General features: G+C 45.4%; 1 protein-coding gene across 1 annotated transcript; it reads right to left on the bottom strand.

The window, feature by feature from the left end:
- Positions 1–20901: 20901 nt before the first annotated feature.
- Positions 20902–21792, bottom strand: LOC137359339 (probable G-protein coupled receptor 139; the record flags this gene model as incomplete). The annotated part of the gene is made up of 1 exon (XM_068025360.1): positions 20902–21792. A coding segment is annotated over one exon (891 nt), but the record flags the coding sequence as incomplete, so codon positions are not given.
- Positions 21793–22393: the final 601 nt, after the last annotated feature.

Raw genomic sequence — 22393 nt, 5'->3', positions numbered from 1 at the left:
CTCTGGGAATGTGCCTCAGCATCATGAGATAACCACGACTGTTCTCATAACGAATATGTGAGCATCATGTGTTCAGGTAAGGGTGCTAAGAATGTACTCATTTTCTGTAGTGGAGTAAAGGAGGTTTCACACAGAAGTTATGATATAGAATTGCATAGACTATGTCATGGACTTGCATCTTTTTTCTCCTCCGATTAAAAACAATGTGCACCTCTAAGACACTGTTAAAATATAGCACCTTTAAGGGAGATGATTTCTAAGGCACAGTGTGCCAGAAGCTGCATTTTTGTTACCTCGGGTGCAGCAGGAGAGAGAGGTCACATGATGTAATGTTACACCTTAACTGTGTGTAAAACTGAAAAAAAAACTGCTGAAACCAGACTCACCAGCGAAACGTACTGAAGAGAAACGAGCTGTTTATTGTCTTTCAGCAAAAATTCTGCAGAGAACTACAGGCCGAATTAATTGTCTAAAGAAGAAATTCCTTCTTTTTTGAAGAAACTGTTTGTATTGCTGAATGAACTGTTGTTGCCTACTGCAGCCGAAAAGTTAAACGCCTGTTAAGAACAGACCAGTGGATCCAGTGGCCTTTGATTATTTCCACATGAGAATGCCTCATCCACCAGGAATGTAATTCAAAGGCTTACTTATTTTATTCGTTCTTGAGAAGCAGCTGAATTTCAAAAACACTAATTTAAAAACTAGTTCGCTACTGTTGGTTTTGAATGCATGTGTGTGAATGTGGGGAGTTATTTTAAAATCATCAGGTCTTTAGTCATAGGTTTATCTTAATAGTGTTTAAGATTTTTGTTTCAAAAAACAGTTAATTTGTTGATGTCTGAAGATACTTGGTTTGGTCTCTATTATTCTGTTGTTACCAGATTGTTTATTTTGGCTGTTTTCCAATTGGGTGTGAAAACTTAATAATATGCTGCGATCTGTGGAGTGACGAGACTGAATTGACAGTGCATTGCTCCCACCACGGTTGTAATATATTAATTGGGTGGCTCGTCTGAGATTAGAATCAGATGAATTTGAGGGTCTCGTGCTTGGAATCATATTAATTACTTGTCTCTGCGATAGCATAACATTTTGGATCTTGTGTCTGGCAGCATATTAATTGCTGTCGGGTTTGGAATCATCTTATTTGCAAACTCTGTTGTCGGGATTCAAATCTAACAGCAATTATGAAAAATGGAACCAATTTTCTTGTATAATAAGGTAGAGTCTATAATATCAGAATGGCTCAGCAGTTGCAGCAGAGTTCTCGGGAAAGGAAAATGTTTCCCGGGCTTGATACCTTTAATTCAGAATAAATGAGAAACATTGGTGGCAAAGTTGTGGTTGGAATTGAAAAAAAGGTGTCAAAATGCAGCGATAACTGACCTAATAGTCCAACATTTTAAATTAGAAGAAGCAGACGAGGAACAAGAAAGTAGTGAGTTGATGCAGTAGAATTGGCAAAAATTCAGTCACAGTTGAGTCAACTGGAGCTTCAAAACGTAACAGAAAAATAAATAATCGTAAGAAAACTTGAGGCTGGGAAAGACTTAAATAAACTTGAACTTGAAAAAGAGGACTAGGAGAAGGAGACAGAACTTAGCCCAAAAGAGATGGAACGAAGACAAAGGGATAGTCTTGAATCCAGGGAAATGTCGGGTCAAGAAGAAGCTGAATTCAGCCCGGGCCCCAGCAAACAGCTGCTAAATTTATAAAAACTATTACTAAGTTGGGGGAAAGGGACGTCGAGGCACTTTTTTCACAGCATTTGAAAAAATAGTCAAACAGATGAAATGGCCAAGGTAAAGTTGGACACTGCAACCTAAACCTCTTACTGGGGAACGTTTGCACCGAAAAACGCCTAGAATGCTAAAGTTTTACTTAACGGAGTTGGACGGGAGTCTATACCCGCATCTTGATATAAAGCACGCCTGGACAGTGACTTAATATCTGGTATGGTAACTGCAGCCGTTAGAACATAGAAAAAAATACTGAACGGAAGGAAGGATGCTATTCAGTCCATCATGTCTGCACTGGCCGAATGAGCTATCCGCCCAACATAATCCCACTTTGCAGCACCTGGTCCATCGCCCCACAGGTTACAGCACCTTGGCTGCATGTCCAGGTGCTTTGAAAAGAATTGAGGGTCTTTGTCTCCACCACTGATCCTGGCAGTGAATTCTAAATTCGCATCACACTCTGGTTGACAAATAGTTTTCTCATATACCCTCTAATCCTTCTACCAATCACCTTAAATCCGTGTCCACAGTTTGACAGTAAAGGGGATTGATCGACTCCTAGGAAAAATTTGGAAACTAAAAAGGATCAGTTTTTCTTATAATTTCAGAGGAACCAAGTGAATTATGGAACCAGAGCAATTACAGGAACACGTTCCAGGAATGTTTCCTGCATGTGTAGTCACCCGAGCAATGGCTAAACAGGATCCATTGTCGGAGGTATAGTGGCAGCACAAACAGATAGCCAAGTATCTGAAAATTTTTTTGTGGATTTAGATGATCCAAATGAGATGTTTCGCCGATCTTCTATCTTTGCAGCACGAAATGCTGGTCCAGAGATATACCGAATAGCACAAAGGCTCTGACGGAAAATGAGGCAAAAGGCGTTTTAGAAGGCAAGTATGATTGTGTGGAGGGAATGGAGACTGCCTCATAGACCTGTGGATTCAGACTAGGCAGTTGTTGAACAGAAAGTGGTACCACTTAAATATCACTCGGGATTATTAAGGTTAGCACATGCCATTCATTTCGCAGGGCATAGAGGAGTTCAGAAGACCAAATCACGTATAAGTCAAAATTACTACTGGCCAGGTCTCACAAAGGATGTGAGACAATTTTGTAGGACATGCCATACATGTCAAATGGTGGGAAAACCGTAACCTACCATAAAACTGGCACAATAGTTCCCATACCAGTGATTGCGAAACCATTTAGTAGGGTAATGGTAGATTGTGTAGGACCCTTGCCAAAAACAAAAACGGGATATCAATACATACTTACTATCATGGATATGGCTACTCGATTTCCAGAGGCCATTCCTGTGAGGACAATTAATGCTCGAATAGTAGGAGAAAAGTTAACACGATGCTTTACGTGATATGGGTTATCACTTTATGTTCAATCGGATCAAGGTTCTAATTTCATGTCTAAGGTATTTCAAGCCGTATGGGCAATTGGGGTATTAGGCAGGGCAGTTGGAATCTTCAGCAGAAAACCATTTCACATGGTGCTTTAGAGAGATATCAACAAACACTCAAAACAATGATTAGAACATACTGTCACGAATATCCACATGACTGGGATAAAGGAGTAAAGGTTCTTTAATTTGCCACCAGAGACTTTAGTGAATGAATCCTGAATCAGTGAATTAGGTTTCAGTCATTTCAAATTGGTTTACAGCTATGAAGTAAGAAGTCCTCTAAAATCATAAAAGACAGATTATTCAAACAAAATACCGAATCTTCAATGTTGGACTATACATCTGTGCTCTGGAAAAGGCTCAGGAAAGCTTGTGTTGCGGCTCAGGAACACATTAAATCATCCCAAGCCAATATGAAAAAATGGGCAGACAAGAATGCAACTCCCTGCGATTTTCAACCAGGGGATGAAATATTAGGGCTGTTACAGTTACAGGGGCAACCATTAAAAACACGGTTCCATTGCCCAAATCGAGTGGTCAAAAGAGTGGGTAAGGTAGGTTACTTGATTCCTACCCCTGATTGTCGAAGGACAAATGGTTGTGTCACATTAATATGTTAAATTAATATTATCTCAGTGAGGAGGATAAGCCAGTACAGATATGTTAGGTAATCGATACTGTTGAGAAGGGACAGTATAGTGAGGATGAGGCAGAAGGTGGCATGGAAAATTCTCAGATTGAACATCCAACACTCAGATTAGTGAGTACACAACGACTAGGAAAATTGGATAAAATGCTTTTGCACTTCGAGGAAAAACAACGGAAAGAGCTAACCAGGCTTTCCACAGCAGTTAAAAGAGTTTGTCGGGATATGCTGGGATGTACAACCTTAATCATACGTGATGTAGCTGAAGGGGGAATCGTTCCTTCAAAACTACATTCTTACCGCTTAAGACTGGACAAACAGGTCCAAATAAAATCAGAGATCCAGTGCATGTTGGAAAACAATTTGATCAAGCCTAGTCAAAGCAGCTGGAGTTCAGCAATAGTGCTAGTATCAGTTCTGATGAAGGGTTACTGACCTGATACGTTAACTCTGCTTCTCTATCCACACTTGCTGCCAGACCTGCTGAGTATTTGCAGCACTTCTTGTTTTTATTTCAGATTTCCAGCATTTTGCAGTGTTTTGCTTTTGTTTTGGGCTAGTATCCATACCTGATGGGTGAACCAAATTTTCTATGGACTGCAGAAACTCCTACACAATTCCTCATTTAGAAGACTGTATTGACAGAGTGGGCAGTACTTGATTTACTCCCAAGATAGACATGTTAAAGGAATGCTAGCAAGTTTCTTTGACTCCTCGAGACAGGGATATCAGCTTTTCTAACACCTGACGGTCTTTATCAGGCCACGTGATGTCATTCAGGCTAAAAACAAAAAAATCCCAGCCTCTTTTCTATGATTAATGATTCAGGTGTTCCCGACTGTGTAGTGTATTTCGGTGATGTACTAATATACAGCAACACTTAGCAAGAACATTTAAACCATCCAGAAATTATGTTTAAAAAGTTACAAGGCATGGGCATAGTGATAAATCTGGCAAAAAGCGAACTGGGAAAATTTAAGAGTAACTTAGTTCGGACACATAGCGGGGCAAGGACAGTTATTGCTAAAAATGGCAAAGGTACAAGCCTGCGTCGAGTTCCCTATCCCTAAATCGAAGCGTTAAATAATGAAGTTTTTAGTGATGTGTGGTTTTGACAGGAAATATGTCCAGACTCTTAGTACTGTGGCTGCCCCATTAACCAATTTACTGCAAAAAAAGAACAACAATGTAGTATGCCCAGATGAATGCCAGACTGCTTTTGAAAAACTGAAGGCAATCTTAACTAATGAGCCACTGTGTGATAAAGACTGAAACTCGAGTCAGGTTAATGATGCAGCCAAGAGAACTTTTACATCTTGTGACATTTCACACAACAGTTCTGACTCATATTTACAGTTATATTTGTCAAAGATTCTTTGTACTTTATTTGCTGCTGCTGTATTTATGCATCAGCCAGCAATCAATCGAAGAAACCTTCTTAACATTTACCACTTTAATGTTACAAGGGTTTACAAAGCTGGGAAACTGACATTTATCACAAATTGTATTAAAGATCTTCCACTTTTCACCTCCAGTTTATATCAAGTTCAGCGAAACGACCTCCACATTCTGACAAAGACTTTTTGCTGCTGTAATGAAGTGTCACTTGTTTCCATTTGTTTCCTGACTGTTTTCTTCCTCTGCTCTCCTGGAGGATTCAGAGGGATTTTTGTTCATTGTTTGTCCACATTCAGGGGGTTCTAGATCCTCGGCAGCTGCTGTCCAGGAGAAATTAATTGTATTCAAAATCTTTCCCTCAGTTTGGAGACATAAGGAGAGACTGTTTACACTGGCAGAGGGGAGAAACAAATAGGCCGGGAGTTTTTCTGGTCTGGAATTCACTCTCTGACAGGTTTCTCGAAGCAGATTTAATATTAACTTTCAATAGATGATCGGATGAAAACTTCAATTATAGCACAGAAGATACCAGCATAGAGAGAGAAGTGAGAGAAAGAGAGACATTAGTGATGAAGAATTCAACACAACTTATTGAGAGTTTTTATTTGGAAATGATTGTTAAGTTTTATTTGATGCTATTGTTTTATTTATGCATTATCTTTAATCACTCAAAATAATTTTCCAAACAGGGAACAGTTTAATGTTACAAGTGTTTACAAAGTAGGAAAATATTCATTTAACAACAATTGTATAGAAATTATTTTATTCAGCATCTCAAGTTTACAGGAAGTAAACTCTTCAAACATTTTGAAACTTTAAAACTCTCAGGAAAACTGAAACCCCCATCAGCAATGGCTCAGCATCTCCATCTCCTGGTGTCCCTGTCTCACTGCAGTTAGTGTCCCCCTTCTCACCATCGCCATCTGCTGGTGTTCCTGTCTCACTGCAGTCACTGCCGCCTCTCACCATCTCCATCTGCTGGTGCCCCTCTCTCATTGCAGTTACTGTCCCCCTCACGCCATCGACTGAAAGGCACGAGCACTGAAGGACATTGGGTGGGAGGACTAACAACTGGTATATTTGGCAGATGGCAGCAGCCAGAGCAAGATCTTCAACTTGCTTTTTCTCTAAGCGCAAAATCAAGTTGTCGATTTTTCCCAGCCACACTCTGCTGCTTCACATCTCCTGCCCTGGCTGCCTGATTGTGTTTAAAATAATTAATTAATTATTTAATAAATTGAGTAATCTGAAATGTTCATCAGCCAATTTATTAAGGTTAACTAGGATCACTTGGGGCGGCACAGTGGTGCAGTGGTTAGCACTGCAGCCTCACAACTCGAGCGACCCGGGTTCAATTCTGGGTACTGTATGTGCGGAGTTTGCAAGTTCTTCCTGTAACCGCGTGGGTTTTCGTCGGGTGCTCTGGTTTCCTCCCACTGCCAAAGACTTGCAGGTGACAAGTAAATTGGCCATTGTAAATTGCTCCTAGTGTAGGTAGGGAATATGGGACTACTATAGGGTTAGTTTAAATAGGTGGTTCTTGGTCGGCACAGACTCGTTGGCCGAAGGGCTTGTTTCAGTGTTGTATCTCAAAATCAATAAAATCTTACAGTTAGCAAAGTTAAGCAAATTTTGAAAGATAAATGATAGAAAATACTCACCAACCAATCAACTACCTGTTTTCCTGTCAGGTCACACTTTCTTTTTTTATTTTATTTCTCTCGTCAGACCGAGGTCTGTGCACTCTGCTGCCCTGGACTGTCCTAGAGAGCTCGTTTAAACTGCTCGCTGGTATCTCTCTCTCTCTGTCTCTCTCTCTGCCTCTCTCTTTCTCTCTCTGTCTCTCTCTCTCTCTGTCTCTGTATCTCTCTCTCTCTCTGTCTCTCTCCATTTCTCTGTATCTCTCTCTCTCTCTCTCTGCCTCTGCTCTTTTTAAGTGCCTGTTGGCCCCGCTCACAGTGGTAAATTTCACTCAGTGCTGCGCACCAACTTTATGAATGATGAGAAGGCACTACAGGGGCTGCAGAAAAGATTGACATCAATAACTCCAGGGCTTCAAATATGTGGATAGATTGGAGAAGTGTAGATCTGTTCTCAGAGGAGAGAACATTAAGATGGGATATGATTGGGGTGTTCAATATCGTGAGGGTCTGAACAGACTAGTTAGGGTGAAACTATTCCAGTTGGCAGAAAGATCAAAAACCATAGTACAACTATTAGCAAAAGAAACAACAGTGACATGAGGTAAAAACACTTCTTTGTACACAGTGAGTGGTTAGGATTTTGAATGTACTGCATAAGAGTGCGGTGGAGGCAGATTCTGTCATGGAGTTCAAAAGTGAATTGGATAATTAGCTGAAGAGAAAAAAAATTGCAGTGCTGTGGGGAAAAGGCAAGAGGTGTGCTGTTCTTGCAGGCAGCTGGAATGGAAGCGAAGGGCCTAATGGACTCCTTTCATGCTGTCAGCATTCTGTAGTTCTATCATCTGTTTCTTATTCTCAGATCATTTCAAAAAAGTGACCAACCAATGGTTGTCTTCAGAGACCCTACGTTTTATGACTTTTGAGTCTTGTTACATTGAAGTTTATTCATCAGTTTAACCCCTGACACTTGTAGCAGACATTTGCACGCCTCTCAGCTATTAACAGTATGCTACCACGCTACTCTACACTCAACGTCCTCTGTTTCTATTTCTCTGCATATAGAGTGTGAATAAATAATTCTCAGCTCTTAGGCTTTAAACATTCTTCCATATCAAAAGACAATTGAGTATTCCAACGAGACTACTGATCTTCGCATTGTGATAGAACAGCAGAACTGCCAGGTGAACCTATTGATGCCTTTCGGGTGGGTTTTTATGGACGCTCAAGCCTGCTGTCTTGGTATAAATTGTCATTTTATTTATTTCCCATTTGTTCATGGCATATGGGTTCTGTTGTTAAGGCCAGCATTTATTGTCCGTCCCTAAAAGAGAAGGTGCTGCGGAGCCGCCCTCTTGAACCACTGCAATCTATGTGGTGTAGGTTCACCCACACTGTTGTTTGGAAGGGAGTGTCATGCTTTTGTCCCAGCAACAGTGGAAGTACGGCAGTATAGCTCCAAGTCAGGATGGTGTGTGGCTTGGACTGGATCGTGCAGGTGGTAGTGTTTCTACACGTCTACTTTCTTTGTTCTTCCAGGTTGTAGAGGTCTCTGGTTTGGTTACTGCTGTAGATGGAGCATGCGTATGAGTGCAGTGTTTCTTGCCACTGTGCACCTGTTATAAAAATAATGAATGATTATGGTGTTAAATACAGTGCTGATCAATCAGGGAGCTTTGACCAAGGAGGTGTGAAGCTTCTTGAGTAGTGTTAGAAATGCAATCATCCTGCCTTGTAGATGGTGAACAGGATTTGAGGAATTATTAGATGAATTACTCGCCACCGAATGCCCAGCCACCGAATATCACTTACAGACACAATTTTATATGGCTGGTACAATTATATTTCTGGTCAATGGTAACTCCCAGAAAGTTTACAGTGGGCTAGTCAGTGATGATGATGCCATTTAAGACAAGGGGAGATGGTTAGATTCTCTCTTGTTGGCGATGGTCATTGCCTGACATTTGTGTGGCCAGACTGCTAATTACAAGTTAGAATCTTTTTCCAAGTCTTGATTCATGTGGGCACGGATGCTTCTCAATCTGAGGAGTTACCAATGGGACTGACCATTGCGTGATCAACAGTGTTCATCAACACCTCTGATCTTATGTTGGAGCGAAGGTCATTGATGAAGCAGCTGACGATGGTTGAGCCTAGGGCACTACCCTGAAGAACTCCTGCAGGAATGTCCTGGGACTGAGATGATAGGCCTCCAACAGCCACAAGCATCGTCCTTTGTGCTAGATATGACTCCAGCCCTTGGAGTATTTTGCCAGGATTTCCATTAACATCAGTTTTACTAAAGCTTCTTCATACCACACTCGTTCAATTCTGTGTTGATACCAAGGACAGTCTCTCTCACCTCACATGAGGAATTCAGCTCCTTTTGTTATGTTTCAACCAAGACTGTAAGGAAGTCTGAAGCCTAGTGGCCCTGGCAGAAACCCAAGTAATCATCGGTAAGCAGGTTATTTCAGACGAAGTGCCGATTCATAGCATTATCTATGACGCATTCCAAAACTGTAATGATGATTGCAGTGGGATGGTAATTGGTCAGACTGGATTTACACTGTTTTCTGTGGATAGAATATGCCTGGGCCTATGGAACAATGTGAATCCTCCCTCGGTGTATCACCTTTCGGTATTTATAAACAATTCAGTGCAATGCTCTATGGAACACTGTGAAGCCTCTCATGGTGCATCAGCTCTCTTGTTAGAAACCACTTCTGTGTAATGCAGTGTGGAACAGTATGAATCCGCCCATGTTCTATCAGCATTCATGGTGTACCTGCTCTGTGTTTATAAACACATCAATGTAATGCACTGTGAAACAGCATGAATCCTCCCATGGTCTATCAGCTTTTGGTGTTTCTAAACACTTCAGTGCAATCCACCGTGGAACACAGTGAAGCCTCTGAAGGTGTATCAGCTCTCTGTGTTTATAAACACTTTTTGTGATGCACTGTGGAGCACTCTGCATCCTCTCATGGCCTATCAGCTTTCTATGTGAGGTCCCAGAGGACTGGCGAATAGCCAATGTGCTCCTTTGTTTAAGAAGGGTGGCGAGGATAATCCAGGAAATTATAGGCCGGTGAGCCTTACGTCAGTGGCAGGGAAACTATCAGAGAGGAATATTCGGGACAGGATTTACTCCCATTTGGAAACAAATGAACTTATTAGCGAGAGACAGCATGGTTTTGTGAAGGGGAGGTCGTGCCTTACTAATTTGATTGAGTTTTTTGCGGAAGTGACAAAGATGATTGCTGAAGGAAGGGCAGTGGATGTTTTCTATATGGACTTTAGTAAAGCCTTTGACAAGGTCCCTCATGGCAGACTGGTACAAAAGGTGAAGTGGTGCGCTGGCAAGATGGATACAGAACTGGCCCGGTCATAGAAGACAGAGGGTATCAGTGGATGGGTGGTTTTCTGAATGGAGGTCTGTGACTAGTGGTGTTCCGCAGGGATCAGTGCTGGGAACTTTGCTGTTTGTAGTATATATAAATGATTTGGAGGAAGATGTAGCTGGTCTGATTAGTAAGTTTGCGGACGATACAAAGGTTGGTGGAGTTGCGGACAGTGATGAGGATTGCCAAAGGATACAGCAGGATATAGATCGGTTGGAGACTTGGGCAGAGAAATGGTAGATGGAGTTTAATCCGGACAAATGTGAGGTAATGCATTTTGGAAGGTCTAATGCAGTTGGGAGGTATACAGTAAATGGCAGAACCCTTAGGAGTATTGACAGACAGAGAGATCTGGGCGTACAGGTCTACAGGTCACTGAAAGTGTCAACGCAGGTGGATAAGGTAGTCAAGAAGGCATACAGCATGCTTGCCATCATCAGTCGGGGCATAGAGTATAAAAATTGGCAAGTCATGTTGCAGCTGTACAGAACCTTAGTTAGGCCACACTTAGAATATTGCGTGCAATTCTGGTCACAACACTACCAGAAGGACGTGGAGGCTTTGGAGAGGGTACAGAAGAGGTTTACCATGATGTTGCCTGGTCTGGAGGGCATTAGCTATGAGGAGAGGTTGGAAAAACTCGGATTGTTTTCACTGGAACGACATTTGTGGAGGGGCGACATGATGGAGGTTTACAAAGGTTTGAGCGGCATGGACAGTGTGGATAGTCAGAAGCTTTTTCCCAGGGTAGAAGGGTCAGTTACTAGGGGACATAGGTTTAAGGTGCGAGGAGAAAAGCTGAGAGGGGATGTGCGAGGCACGTTTTTTAAACAGAGGGTGGTGAGTGCCTGGAACTTGCTGCCAGGGGAGGTGGTGGAAGCAGATACGATAGCGACGTTTAAGAGACATCTTGACAAATACATGAATAGGAAGGGAATAGAGGGATATGGGCCCCGGAAGTGCAGAAGGTGTTAGGTTAGGCAGGCATCAAGATCGGCGCAGGCTTGGAGGGCCGAATGGCCTGTTCCTGTGCTGTTCTTTGTTCTCTGTTCTTCCGTGTAATTCACTGTGGAACACTGTGAAGCCTCTCATGTTGATCAGCTCTCTGTGATTGAAAAAAAAACATCAGTGTAATGCAGGTGGAACACTGTGTCGCCCCTCATGGTGTAGTCGCTGTCTGTGTTTATAAACACTTCAGTTCAGTTCACTGAGGAACACTGAATCCTCTGATGATGTATCAGCTCTCTGTGTTTATGAACACTTCAGTGTAGTGCACTGCAGAATACTTTGAAACCTCTCACGGTGTCTCTGCTCTCTACGTTTATTAACATTTTAGTTTAATGCACTGTGGAATGCTGCAAAGGCTCTCATGCAGTATCAGCTCTCTGTGTTAGTGAACACTTCAGTGTAATGCACTTTGGAGCCTCTGATGGTGTATCAGCTCTCTGTCTTCATAAACAATTGAGTGTAATACTCTGCGCAATACTGTGAAACGTCTCATGTGTCTCAGAACTCTGCGTTTATAATTTTTTCAGTGTAATGCACTGTTGAATACTGTGAAGACTCTCCAGGTGTATCAGTTCTCTGTGTTCTTAAACATTTCAGTGCAATGCACCGTGGAACACTGCAGCCTCTCATGGTGTGTCAGCTCACGGTGTTAGTAAACACTTCAGTGTAATGCACTGTGGAAGACTGTGAAGCCTCTCATGGTCTATCAGCTCTCTGTGTTTATGTACACGTCAGTGCATTGCACTGTCGACAATATAGCCTCTCATGGTGTATCAGCTCACGGTGTTAGCAAATACTTCAGTATAATGCACTGTGAAACACTGTGAAGTCTCTCATGGTGTAGCATCTCTGTGTTTGTAACCACTTCAGTGACATGTGGAAGACTGAAAATGCTCTCATGGTGTATCAGCTCTCTGCATTTATAGACAGTTCAGTGTAATGCACTGTGGACCACTGTGAAGCCTCCCATGGTGCATCAGATCTCTGCGTTTGTCGACAATTCAGCTTAGAGACATTGAATCATAGAGTTACACAGCACAGAAACAGGCCCTTCTGTATATCATCTCTGTGCCAAACATTGAGCACCTAACTATGATAAATCCATTTTCTGGCACTTGGCCCGTAGCCTTGTATTCTATGACGTTTACGGCACTCATCAAATTCCCGCTTAAATGTTGTGAGGGTTCCTGCTTCTACCACCTCTTCAGGCAGTGCGTTCCAGATTCCAACCACACTCCGGGAGAATTTCTTTCCTCAAATCCCCTATAAGCCTCGTGTGCTTTCCCTTAAATCTATGCCCCCTGGTTATTTAAATATCAACCTATGGAAAAAATTCCCTTCCTATCTCACCTATCAATGCCCCTCAAAATTTTGTATCCCTCAATCATGTCCCCCCGCCCCCACCCCCGCAGCCTTCTCTGATCGAAGGAAAACAAGCCTTGCCTTTTCAGTCTCTCTTCATAGCTGAAATTCTCCTGCCCAGGCAACATCCTGGTGAATCTCCTCTGTACCCTCTCCAGTGCAATCATATCATTCCTATAGTTTGGTATCCAGAACTGTACAAGGTACTGCAGCTGTGGTCTAACTAGCATTTTATACAGCTCCATCATAACCTCCCTGCTCTTATATTCTATGTCTCAGCTAATAAAGGCCAGTATCCCTTATGCCTTCCTAACCAACTTATCTACCTGTGCTGCTGATTTAAGTGATCTATTGACAAGTACACCAAAGACCCTCTGACCTTCTGTACTTCCTATGCTCCTACCTTCCATTGTATATTCTCTTGCCTTGTTAGCCCACCCAAAATGCATGACCTCACACTTCTAAGTATTAAATTCCATTTGCCACTGCTCCGTCCATCTTACCAGCCCATCTATATCACCCTGTAATCTAAGGCTTTCCTCCTCACGATTTACGACACCACCAATTTTCGTCTCATCTGCGAACTTACTTTCATGCCTCCTATATTCACGTCTAAATCATTAATTGCACAATAAACAGAAAAGGTGCGAATACCGAACATTCTGGCACACCACTGGTCACAAGCTTCCACTCGCAAAAGAAACCCTCAACCATTACACTCTGTCTCCTGCCACTAAGCCAATTTTGGATCCAATCTGCCAAATTGTCCTGTATCCCATGGGCTCTTACCTGCTTAATCTTATCAAAAGCCTTACTGAAATCCATGTTGATTACATCAACTGTTTTACCCTCATCTACACATCTAGTCACCGCCTCGAAATTTCAATCAAGTTAGTTTGACTCGATCTCCCCCTGACAAAGCCTGATTAATCCATGCCTCTCCAAGTGGAGATTAACCCTGTCCCTCAAAATATTTTCCAATAGATTCCGAACCACTGACGTTCGACTCACCGGCCTGTAATAACCTGGTTTATTCCTGCTACCCTTCTTGAATAATGGTACCACATTCGCTGTCCTGCAGTCCTCTGGCACCTCTCCGTTGGCCAGAGAGGATTTGAAAATTTGTATCAGAGCCCCGGCTATCTCCTCCCTTGCCTCACGTAACAGCCTGGGATACATCTCATCTAGGCCTGGGGATTTATCCACTTTTAAGCCCGCTAAAACATTTAGTTACTCCTCCATTTCAATGCTAATATGTTCAAGTATATCGCTATCCTCCAACCTGATCTTTACACCTACATTGTCCTTCTCCATACTGAACACAGATGAAAAGTGATCTGTTAAAACCTTACCTATGTCCTCCGGCTCCACACACAGATTGCCACTTTGTCCCGAATGGGCCCTATTCTTTACATGTTTACCCTCACGCCCTTAATATAGCTATAAAACTCATTAGGATTTTCCTTTACCTCGCACGCCAATGTTTTTTTTTCATGCCCCTCTTCTCTCTCCTAATTACTTTTTAAAGTGCCCCCTACACTTTCTATACTCTTCTCGTGCCTCCGCTGTTTTCCGCGCTCTAAATCTGCCATAAGCCTCTTTTTGTCCTGATCCAACACTCTATATCCCGTGACATTCAGGGCTCCCTAGACTTGCTGGTCCTATCCTTCACGTTAACGGATGCATGTTGGCTCTGAACCCTGACTATTTTCTCTTTGAATGAGTCCCATTGGTCTGATGTAGACTTTCCCACAAGCAGCTGCTCCCAGTCCACTTTGGCCAGATCCTGGTTTATCATATTCAACTGGGCCTTCCTCCAATATAGTACCTTTATATCCGGTCCATATTTGTCCTTTTCCATAACTACCTTAAACCTTACAGTGTTATGGTCACTATCCCCGAACTGCTCCCCACTGACACTTCTACAATTTGTGCATCTTAATTCCCGAGGATTAGGTCCAATACTGCCCCTTCTCTTGCAGAACATTCTATGTACTGGCTCAACAAGCTCTCCCGTATGCATTTTAAGAATTCCACCCCTTTAAACCTTTCGCACTAAGACTATTCTAATTGATATTAGGTGAGCTGAAATTCCCTACAACTATTACCCTATTATTTTTACACCTCTCTGAGATTTGCCTGCATATCTGCTCCTCTATCTATCCCTGACTGTTTGGAGGCCTGTAGCAAATGCCCAGCCAAATGATTGCCCCTTTTTGTTTTTACGTTCAACATATATGGCCTCATTTGAGGAATCTTCTAAGATAAAGTCGCTCCTTCCTCCAGTAATTGACTAGTTGATCAACAGTGTAATGCCACCTCCTCTTTTACCCCCTCCCCTCTCCCGCCTGAAGATTCTATACCCTGGAATATTGATCTGCCAATCCTGGCCCTCCCTCAACCATGTCTCGGTGAATGCAATTATGTCATAATGCCATGTGCGTATCAACAGCCTCATTTCATCTGCCTAGTAGAAAGACTCCTTGAATTAAAATAGATATAATCCAGCCTTGCCTTTTTCACTGCTGCATTAACAGGTCTATATTTGCTCTGCCTTCCAGACTGACTCAGTTTCTCTTCTATATTTGACTGTGCATCATCCCCTACTGTGCTTCAATTCTGTATCCCATCCACCTGCCAGATTAGTTTAACCCACCTCTCCCCCACCCCCAACCCCCACCCCCGCTAACAGCACTAGCAAACCTCCCAGCCAGGATGCTGGTCCCGTTCCGGTTTGGGTGCAACCCGTCCAACTTGTGTAGGTCCCCACCTTTCCCAGAAACAGAGCCAGTGATCCAAGAAGCTAAAGACCTCCCTCTTGCACCGTCTCTTCAGCCACGCATTCATCTGCTCTATCCTCCTATTCCTATATTCACTAGCACGTGGCACCGGGAGCAATCCAGAGATAGCAGCCTTTGAGGTTCTGCTTTTTAATCTATTACCTAGCTCCCCAAATACTTGTTGCAGGACCTCATCCCTATTTCTACCTAGGTCGTTGGTAACAATGTTTACCACGACCTCTCACCTTCCCCTTCACAATGCCCTGCAGATGTTCCGTTACATTTTTTACCCGAGCATCACTAAGGCAGCATGCCATCCCGGAGTCATGTTTGCGGCCACAGAAACGCCTATCTGTACTCCTTACGATAGAATCCCCTATCACGATAGCTGTTCCACCTTCTTTTCCTCCCTTGCTGTGCAGCAGCGCCATCCGTGGTGTCACGAACTGGCTGTTGCTCCTTTCCCCTCGAAGTCCAACCCCCGCTACAACAGTATCCGAAGCTGTACATCTGTTTGAGAGGGGGATGGCCACAGGGTACTCTGCAATACCTGTCTGTAACTAATGTACTGCCTGGCAGTCACCCATCCCTGTACTACCTGTGCAGCCGTTACCTGCGGTGTGACCACCTCACTAAATGTGCTATCCATGACGTCCTCATCACCGCGGATGCTCAACAGTGAATCTACCCGCAGCTCCAACTCCATAATGTGGGGAGCCAGTCGCTGCAGTTGGATACACTTCCTGCACACAGCGACACTGGAAGCGACAATGATTTTCCACATCGCATAGCAGGAGCAAATCACCGGTGTGAGCTCACCTGCCATGACTTACCTTCAAATTACTTAGTTACTTCCTTTAATTGAAACACTAATTATGCTAGGGGCCTTGTTCTACTCCAAACACTACCCACTGCTATTTAGAGCCCTTAATAAATTGCACCAATGAAAGAAAAAACACTTTAGTAGTGCTCACCTTATCACTTGTGGACATTTTTTCCAAAATAAACTTTCCCCTTAATTTTTTTAAGCTAATTAAATGCACTAACATCTGTTACGTACCCAACGAATCACTGTACAGATATCGCGTGATGTCACTTTAAGTCTTTATTTTCCTCTTTCGAGATTCAGTGTGCCCTGGCACAGAGAGAGTGAGAGAAAGCCTGACAGCCGCTGCTCCGCTCACCAGGTATGTGAGGGCCTCGAGCCCCACGTTCTCTTTTTCCGGTCTCGCTCCGGATCAGCTCCCACCCAGGTCTTCCAGCTGCCGCTCCTGTCTCCAGGTAAATGAGGGCCTCGAGACCCGTGCTCTCTTTTTCAGGTCCCGCTCCAGATCAGTTTCCTCCCTGCTCAGCCAGCTGCTAATTCAGTGTAATGCACTGTGGAAGATGGTGAAGCCCCTCATGGTCTATCAGCTCTCTGTGTTTATGAACAAATAATGTAATGCACTGTGGAAGACTGTAATGGCTCACATGGTGTATCAGCTCTCTGTCTTGATGAACCATTCTGTATAATGCACTGTGGAACACCGTGAAGCCTCCCATGGTGTATCAGCTCTCTGTCTTTATAAAGCATTCTGTATAATGCACGGTGGAACACTGTGAAGCCTCCCATGGTGTATCAGCTCTCTGTGTTTATGAACAAATAATGTAATGCACTGTGGAAGACTGTAATGGCTCACATGGTGTATCAGCTCTCTATCTTTATGAACCATTCTGTATAATGCACGGTGGAACACCGTGAAGCCTCCCATGGTGTATCAGCTCTCTGTCTTTACAAGCCATTCTGTATAATGCACGGTGGAACACCGTGAAGCCTCCCATGGTGTATCAGCTCTCTGTCTTTACAAGCCATTCTGTATAATGCACGGTGGAACACCGTGAAGCCTCCCATGGTGTATCAGCTCTCTGTCTTTACAAGCCATTCTGTATAATGCACGGTGGAACACCGTGAAGCCTCCCATGGTGTATCAGCTCTCTGCCTTTATAAATCATTCTGTAAAATGCACTGTGGAACGCCGTGAAGCCTTCCATGGTGTATCAGCTCTCTGCCTTTATAAATCATTCTGTATAATGCACTGTGGAACACCGTGAAGCCTTCCATGGTGTATCAGCTCTCTGCCTTTATAAATCATTCTGTAAAATGCACTGTGGAACGCCGTGAAGCCTTCCATGGTGTATCAGCTCTCTGCCTTTATAAATCATTCTGTATAATGCACTGTGGAACACCGTGAAGCCTTCCATGGTGTATCAGCTCTCTGCCTTTATAAATCATTCTGTAAAATGCACTGTGGAACACCGTGAAGCCTTCCATGGTGTATCAGCTCTCTGCCTTTATAAATCATTCTGTATAATGCACTGTGGAACACCGTGAAGCCTTCCATGGTGTATCAGCTCTCTGCCTTTATAAATCATTCTGTAAAATGCACTGTGGAACACCGTGAAGCCTTCCATGGTGTATCAGCTCTCTGTCTTTATTAGCCATTCTGTACAGTGCACTGTGGAACACCATGAAGCCTCTCATGGTGTATCAGTTCTCGGTGTTTATAAACACTTCACTTTAATGCACTGAGGAACACTGTGAACCATCTCATGCTTCATCAGCACTCCTCATTCCAGTCCTCCCTTTCACCCTGCCCCTCACTCTAACTCTCCCACCGTCTCTCCACAGCTCCAACCCACCCCGCCGCCCGTCCATTCACTCCAACCTTCCCGACCAACACTACCCTCACTCCAACCATCGTTACCGTCCCTCCCCTTCACTCCAACTCCAGCCACTACACCTTCCCTCACTCCAACAATCCCCACCGCCTCTCACCTCACTCCAACCCTCCCCACCGACCCTCCACTCACTCCAACACTCGCGACCGCCCCTCTCCTCAGTCCAACACAGCTCAGCGTCGCTCCCTTCACACCTATATTCCCAACCACTCCTACCCTCACGCAACCCACCCTGCCGCCCCTCTGCTCTCTCCAAAACTCCCCATCGCACTTCCACTCCATCCATCCCTCCTCAATGTCCCTCCCCTCACTCTAACCATCCCAAGCACCCCTCCCATCACTCCAACCCTCCCACCGCAACTCCCTTCACTCCAACCCTCCCTATTATCCCTCTCCTCACTCAAACCATCCCCACCACCCAACGCCTCACTCCAACTCTCGCCACCGGTCCTCCACTCATTCCAAGACCCCTCACCGTCCCTCCCATCACTCCAACCTTCCCAAACCCCCCTCACTCTAACACTAACCCCCCACACCTCTCGTCCTCCAACTGTCCCCACTGTCCCTCCACTCACTCGATAGCTCCCCACTACCCCTCCCCTCACTTCAGTTCACCACTCAGTCCAACGTTCCCCACCTCCTCTCCCCTCATTCCAAAGCTCCCCACTGCTGCACCCCTCACTCCTACACTCCCCACAGCCTCTTCACTCACTCCAACTCTCACCACCCCACCTCTCCTCATTCAAACTCTCCAGATCACCCGTCCCCTCAATCCAACTCTCTCCACGGCCCCTCCTCTCACTCCTACACTCCCCACTGCAACTTCCCTCTTTCCAGCCCTCCCCATCGCACCTCCTCTCATTTCCACCCATCCCGACCAGCCTTCACCTTACTCCAATCCTCCCCACTGCCCCTTCCCTCACTGAACCCTCTCCACTGTACCTCCCTTCACTCCAACCCTTCCCATTGCCCCTCCTCTCACTCCAACCCTCCCCACTGTCACTCCCTTCAATCTAACCTACCCCGCCATACCTCCACAGTCTCAAACACTCCCCACCGCTCCCCCCCCTCAATCTGAACCTCCCTACTGACCATCCCCTCACTCCAACACTCCCTACAGCCCATCCCAATACTCCAACCTGCCCCACCGCCCCCTCACTCCAGCCCCTCCAATCCCCTCTCCTCACTCCAACATTCTCCATCGCCCCTCCCCACACTCCCACCCTCCTTTCCAAGCCTCCGCTCATCCCAACTCCCCCTACCACCCTTCCCCATAATTCAACCCTCGTGTCAAGCCCTTCCCTGTCTCCAATCCACCACAACGCCCCTCCCCTCACTCCACCCCTCCCTACTGCTCCTCCAAGCACTCCAACCGTCCCTACGACCACTCCCCTCTCAACAACTCTGCCCACTACCCCTCCCCACACTCCAACGCCCCTCACAGTCCCACCTCACTACTGCCCCACCCCTAACTCCTTCCCTCCCTAAAGCACATCACCTCACACCAATCCGGCACACTACCCCTCCTTTAATGACTACCGTCCCCACCGTCCCTCCCCTTACTTCAACCCTGCCCACTGCCCCTCCCCCTCTCTAACTCTACCCTCACTCCAAACAACCCACCACCCGTCCCCTCATTCCAACCCTCCCCAACGCCCCCAATCTCACTCCATACCTCCTGACCATGACTCCACTCACCCCTTCACTCCCAACCGCTCCTCTCCTCGCGCCAACACTCCTCACCACCAGTCAGCTCATTCAAAATTCTCCACCACCGCACCGCTCACTCCAACCCGCCCCAACGCCCTTCCTCTCAGTCCAACACTCCCCAATGTCCCTCCCCTCACTTCAACCCCCTCCACCCCTCCACTCATTCGAATACTCCACAACGCCCCTATCATCACTCCAAACCTTCGCACAGGCCATCCACTCAACACCACCCTCCCCACCGACCCTCCCCTTACTGCAACTCTCCGTACACCGCTCCCCTCATTCCATCCCATCCTAACCGTCGACCCTCACTCCAAACTTTGCCACTGACGGTACCCTCATTACAACCCTCCCAACTGCCCCTTCCCTCAATCCAAAAATTCCCACCGCTTCTGCCGTCACTCCAACTCTCCCTACTGCCCTTTCCCTCACACCAACACTTCCGACCACCTCTCCCCTCACTCCAATCCTCCCCAGCGACACCCCCTGACTCCAAGTCACCGCCCCACCCCTCCCTTCAATCCAACCCATCTCACCACCCCCTCACTCCAACTCTCCCCACTGCCCCTACACTCCTGCCCACCCTCCCTACTGCCCCTCACTCCAACCCTCCCTGCCATCCCTCCCATCATCCAGCGATGGCTACCCCCCATTCCCCTCACTCCTACACTCCCTCCGCCCCTCCCCTCACTCCAACCCTCCCAACCATCTGTCACTATGGGAAATAGGTCCGACCACCACTCCTCGTCACTATGGGAAACAGTCCCCGCCCCCATATCCTGGAAACAGGTCCCTCCCCCACTCCCCGTCACCCTGGATGCAGGCTCCTCCTCCACTCCCATCACCCTGGGAAACAGACCCCACCCCCACTCCCAATCACCATGCGAACAGGCCTGTGACCCAAAGGCCCATCACTATGGGTACAGACACCACGCCGCTCTGTCACTATAGCGACAACCCCCGCCCCCGCGCTGTCTCCAAAGCAGCGGGCGCCGCCCCGCCATGTCTCCATAGTTACATGCCCCGCCTCCGCTCTGTCGCCAAAGTGACTGCTGGAAATAGTGATTCAGTTTCTCTCATTATTGAATGAATTTAACAAATGTAGTGAAGGGAGATTTCAGCATATTCTTCAACTGCGCTCTGAACTGTGTCTGAGTCACGGCATAAATAGTAGTGTTTGTGCAGCAACTCAGGATCTGCAGCATGAAGCCCAATTCTCGCAGAAACTCAGGCAGAAAAACAAACACAGAGCCCAAATACCTCATCCGCCACCATATCGAATACACCATAAACACTGCCCACAATAGAATGAAATTCCCCGATATAACTAACAGCAACATAATGGATTTCCTTCGACTCTCCATCTCTGTGTCTCTGCGACTCTCCCCACTGCTGTGAGCTCTGAGTCTCCTGCGTCCTCTGCTGCTCACTATAATGTGTCTGATGGTGAGAGCGTTGAGCAGCAGAATCACCACAAATGGAACACATGGTGTTAGAATGTTATGGAGGAGCTCAATTGTTCCTGAGACATAAATGACATAACCATCCATTGTTACATAACAAAACCACGGGACGTTCAGCAGCAAATACCGACCTGTAAATGTAAAATACCAGATGATGTTCTTCAAACAGCTCAGCACAGTCACTGTTCCCAGAACCACAGCCGACGTTCTCTCCCTGCAATATTTACTTTTCAGCTTCTGGCAACAAATGGCCACAAATCGATCAAAGGTGAAAGTGACGGTGAACCAGACAGAACAGTCTGTGGCTGCGTAAAGCAGGATGGCGTGGATATTACACACGGAGATGGATTGCAGGAACTGAAACTGTTCCCAATAAACAATAGGAATGTGCCTCAATATTAGGTCGAGGATAATGACCAGTAGATCCGCCGCTGACATGGCCACCAGATAGCGAGTGACACACTTGGAGAGACCACATTTCCCCCGAGACAGGATCCTAATCGTCAGCAAGTTAACTGTGAGGAAGGGAAATGAACAAAGAAATTATACATCAGGCTGGAGCAAAGTTACCAGTTTGATGGAGGACTTACTGAGATTTACAAATGTGTTCCTCTGTCCAGTGATTTCTTGAAATGAATTGGTCTGTGATGCGGTGGAAGGCAGGAGAGATTCAATGACAAAATAATTTTATTGAAATTGTAAAACTCAATGTTAATCACAACCCTCCCCTTCACTCCTTTTCCCATCTGCTTTAAAAACTGTTCCACCTCTGATCTCTCCCAGTTTTGATGAAGTCACGACCTGAAATATTGACTCTGTTTCAATCTCCACACATGCTGCCAGATCTGCTGAATATTTCCAGCATTTTCTGCTTTGATTTCAGATTTGCAACATTTGCAGCACGTTGCACTTGCAGAGAAAGTTAAATGTTCGACTGACTGAGAGATTCTGTCTCAATGCTTGTGGTGTAGTGTGTGTGTGTGTGTGTGTGTGTGTGTGTGTTTACTGTGTGAGTGCTTGTGTGTGTATGAGTGAGAACATGTGCGTGTGTGTGTGCCGGGCTCAGTGCCTGGGCTGTGATGTGTGTGAATGAGTGTGCATCTGTGTG

This window comes from Heterodontus francisci, unplaced genomic scaffold (genome assembly GCF_036365525.1).
Source record: "Heterodontus francisci isolate sHetFra1 unplaced genomic scaffold, sHetFra1.hap1 HAP1_SCAFFOLD_49_1, whole genome shotgun sequence".
Lineage (NCBI taxonomy): Eukaryota > Metazoa > Chordata > Chondrichthyes > Heterodontiformes > Heterodontidae > Heterodontus > Heterodontus francisci.
This window is presented reverse-complemented; position numbering and strand designations above follow the sequence as displayed.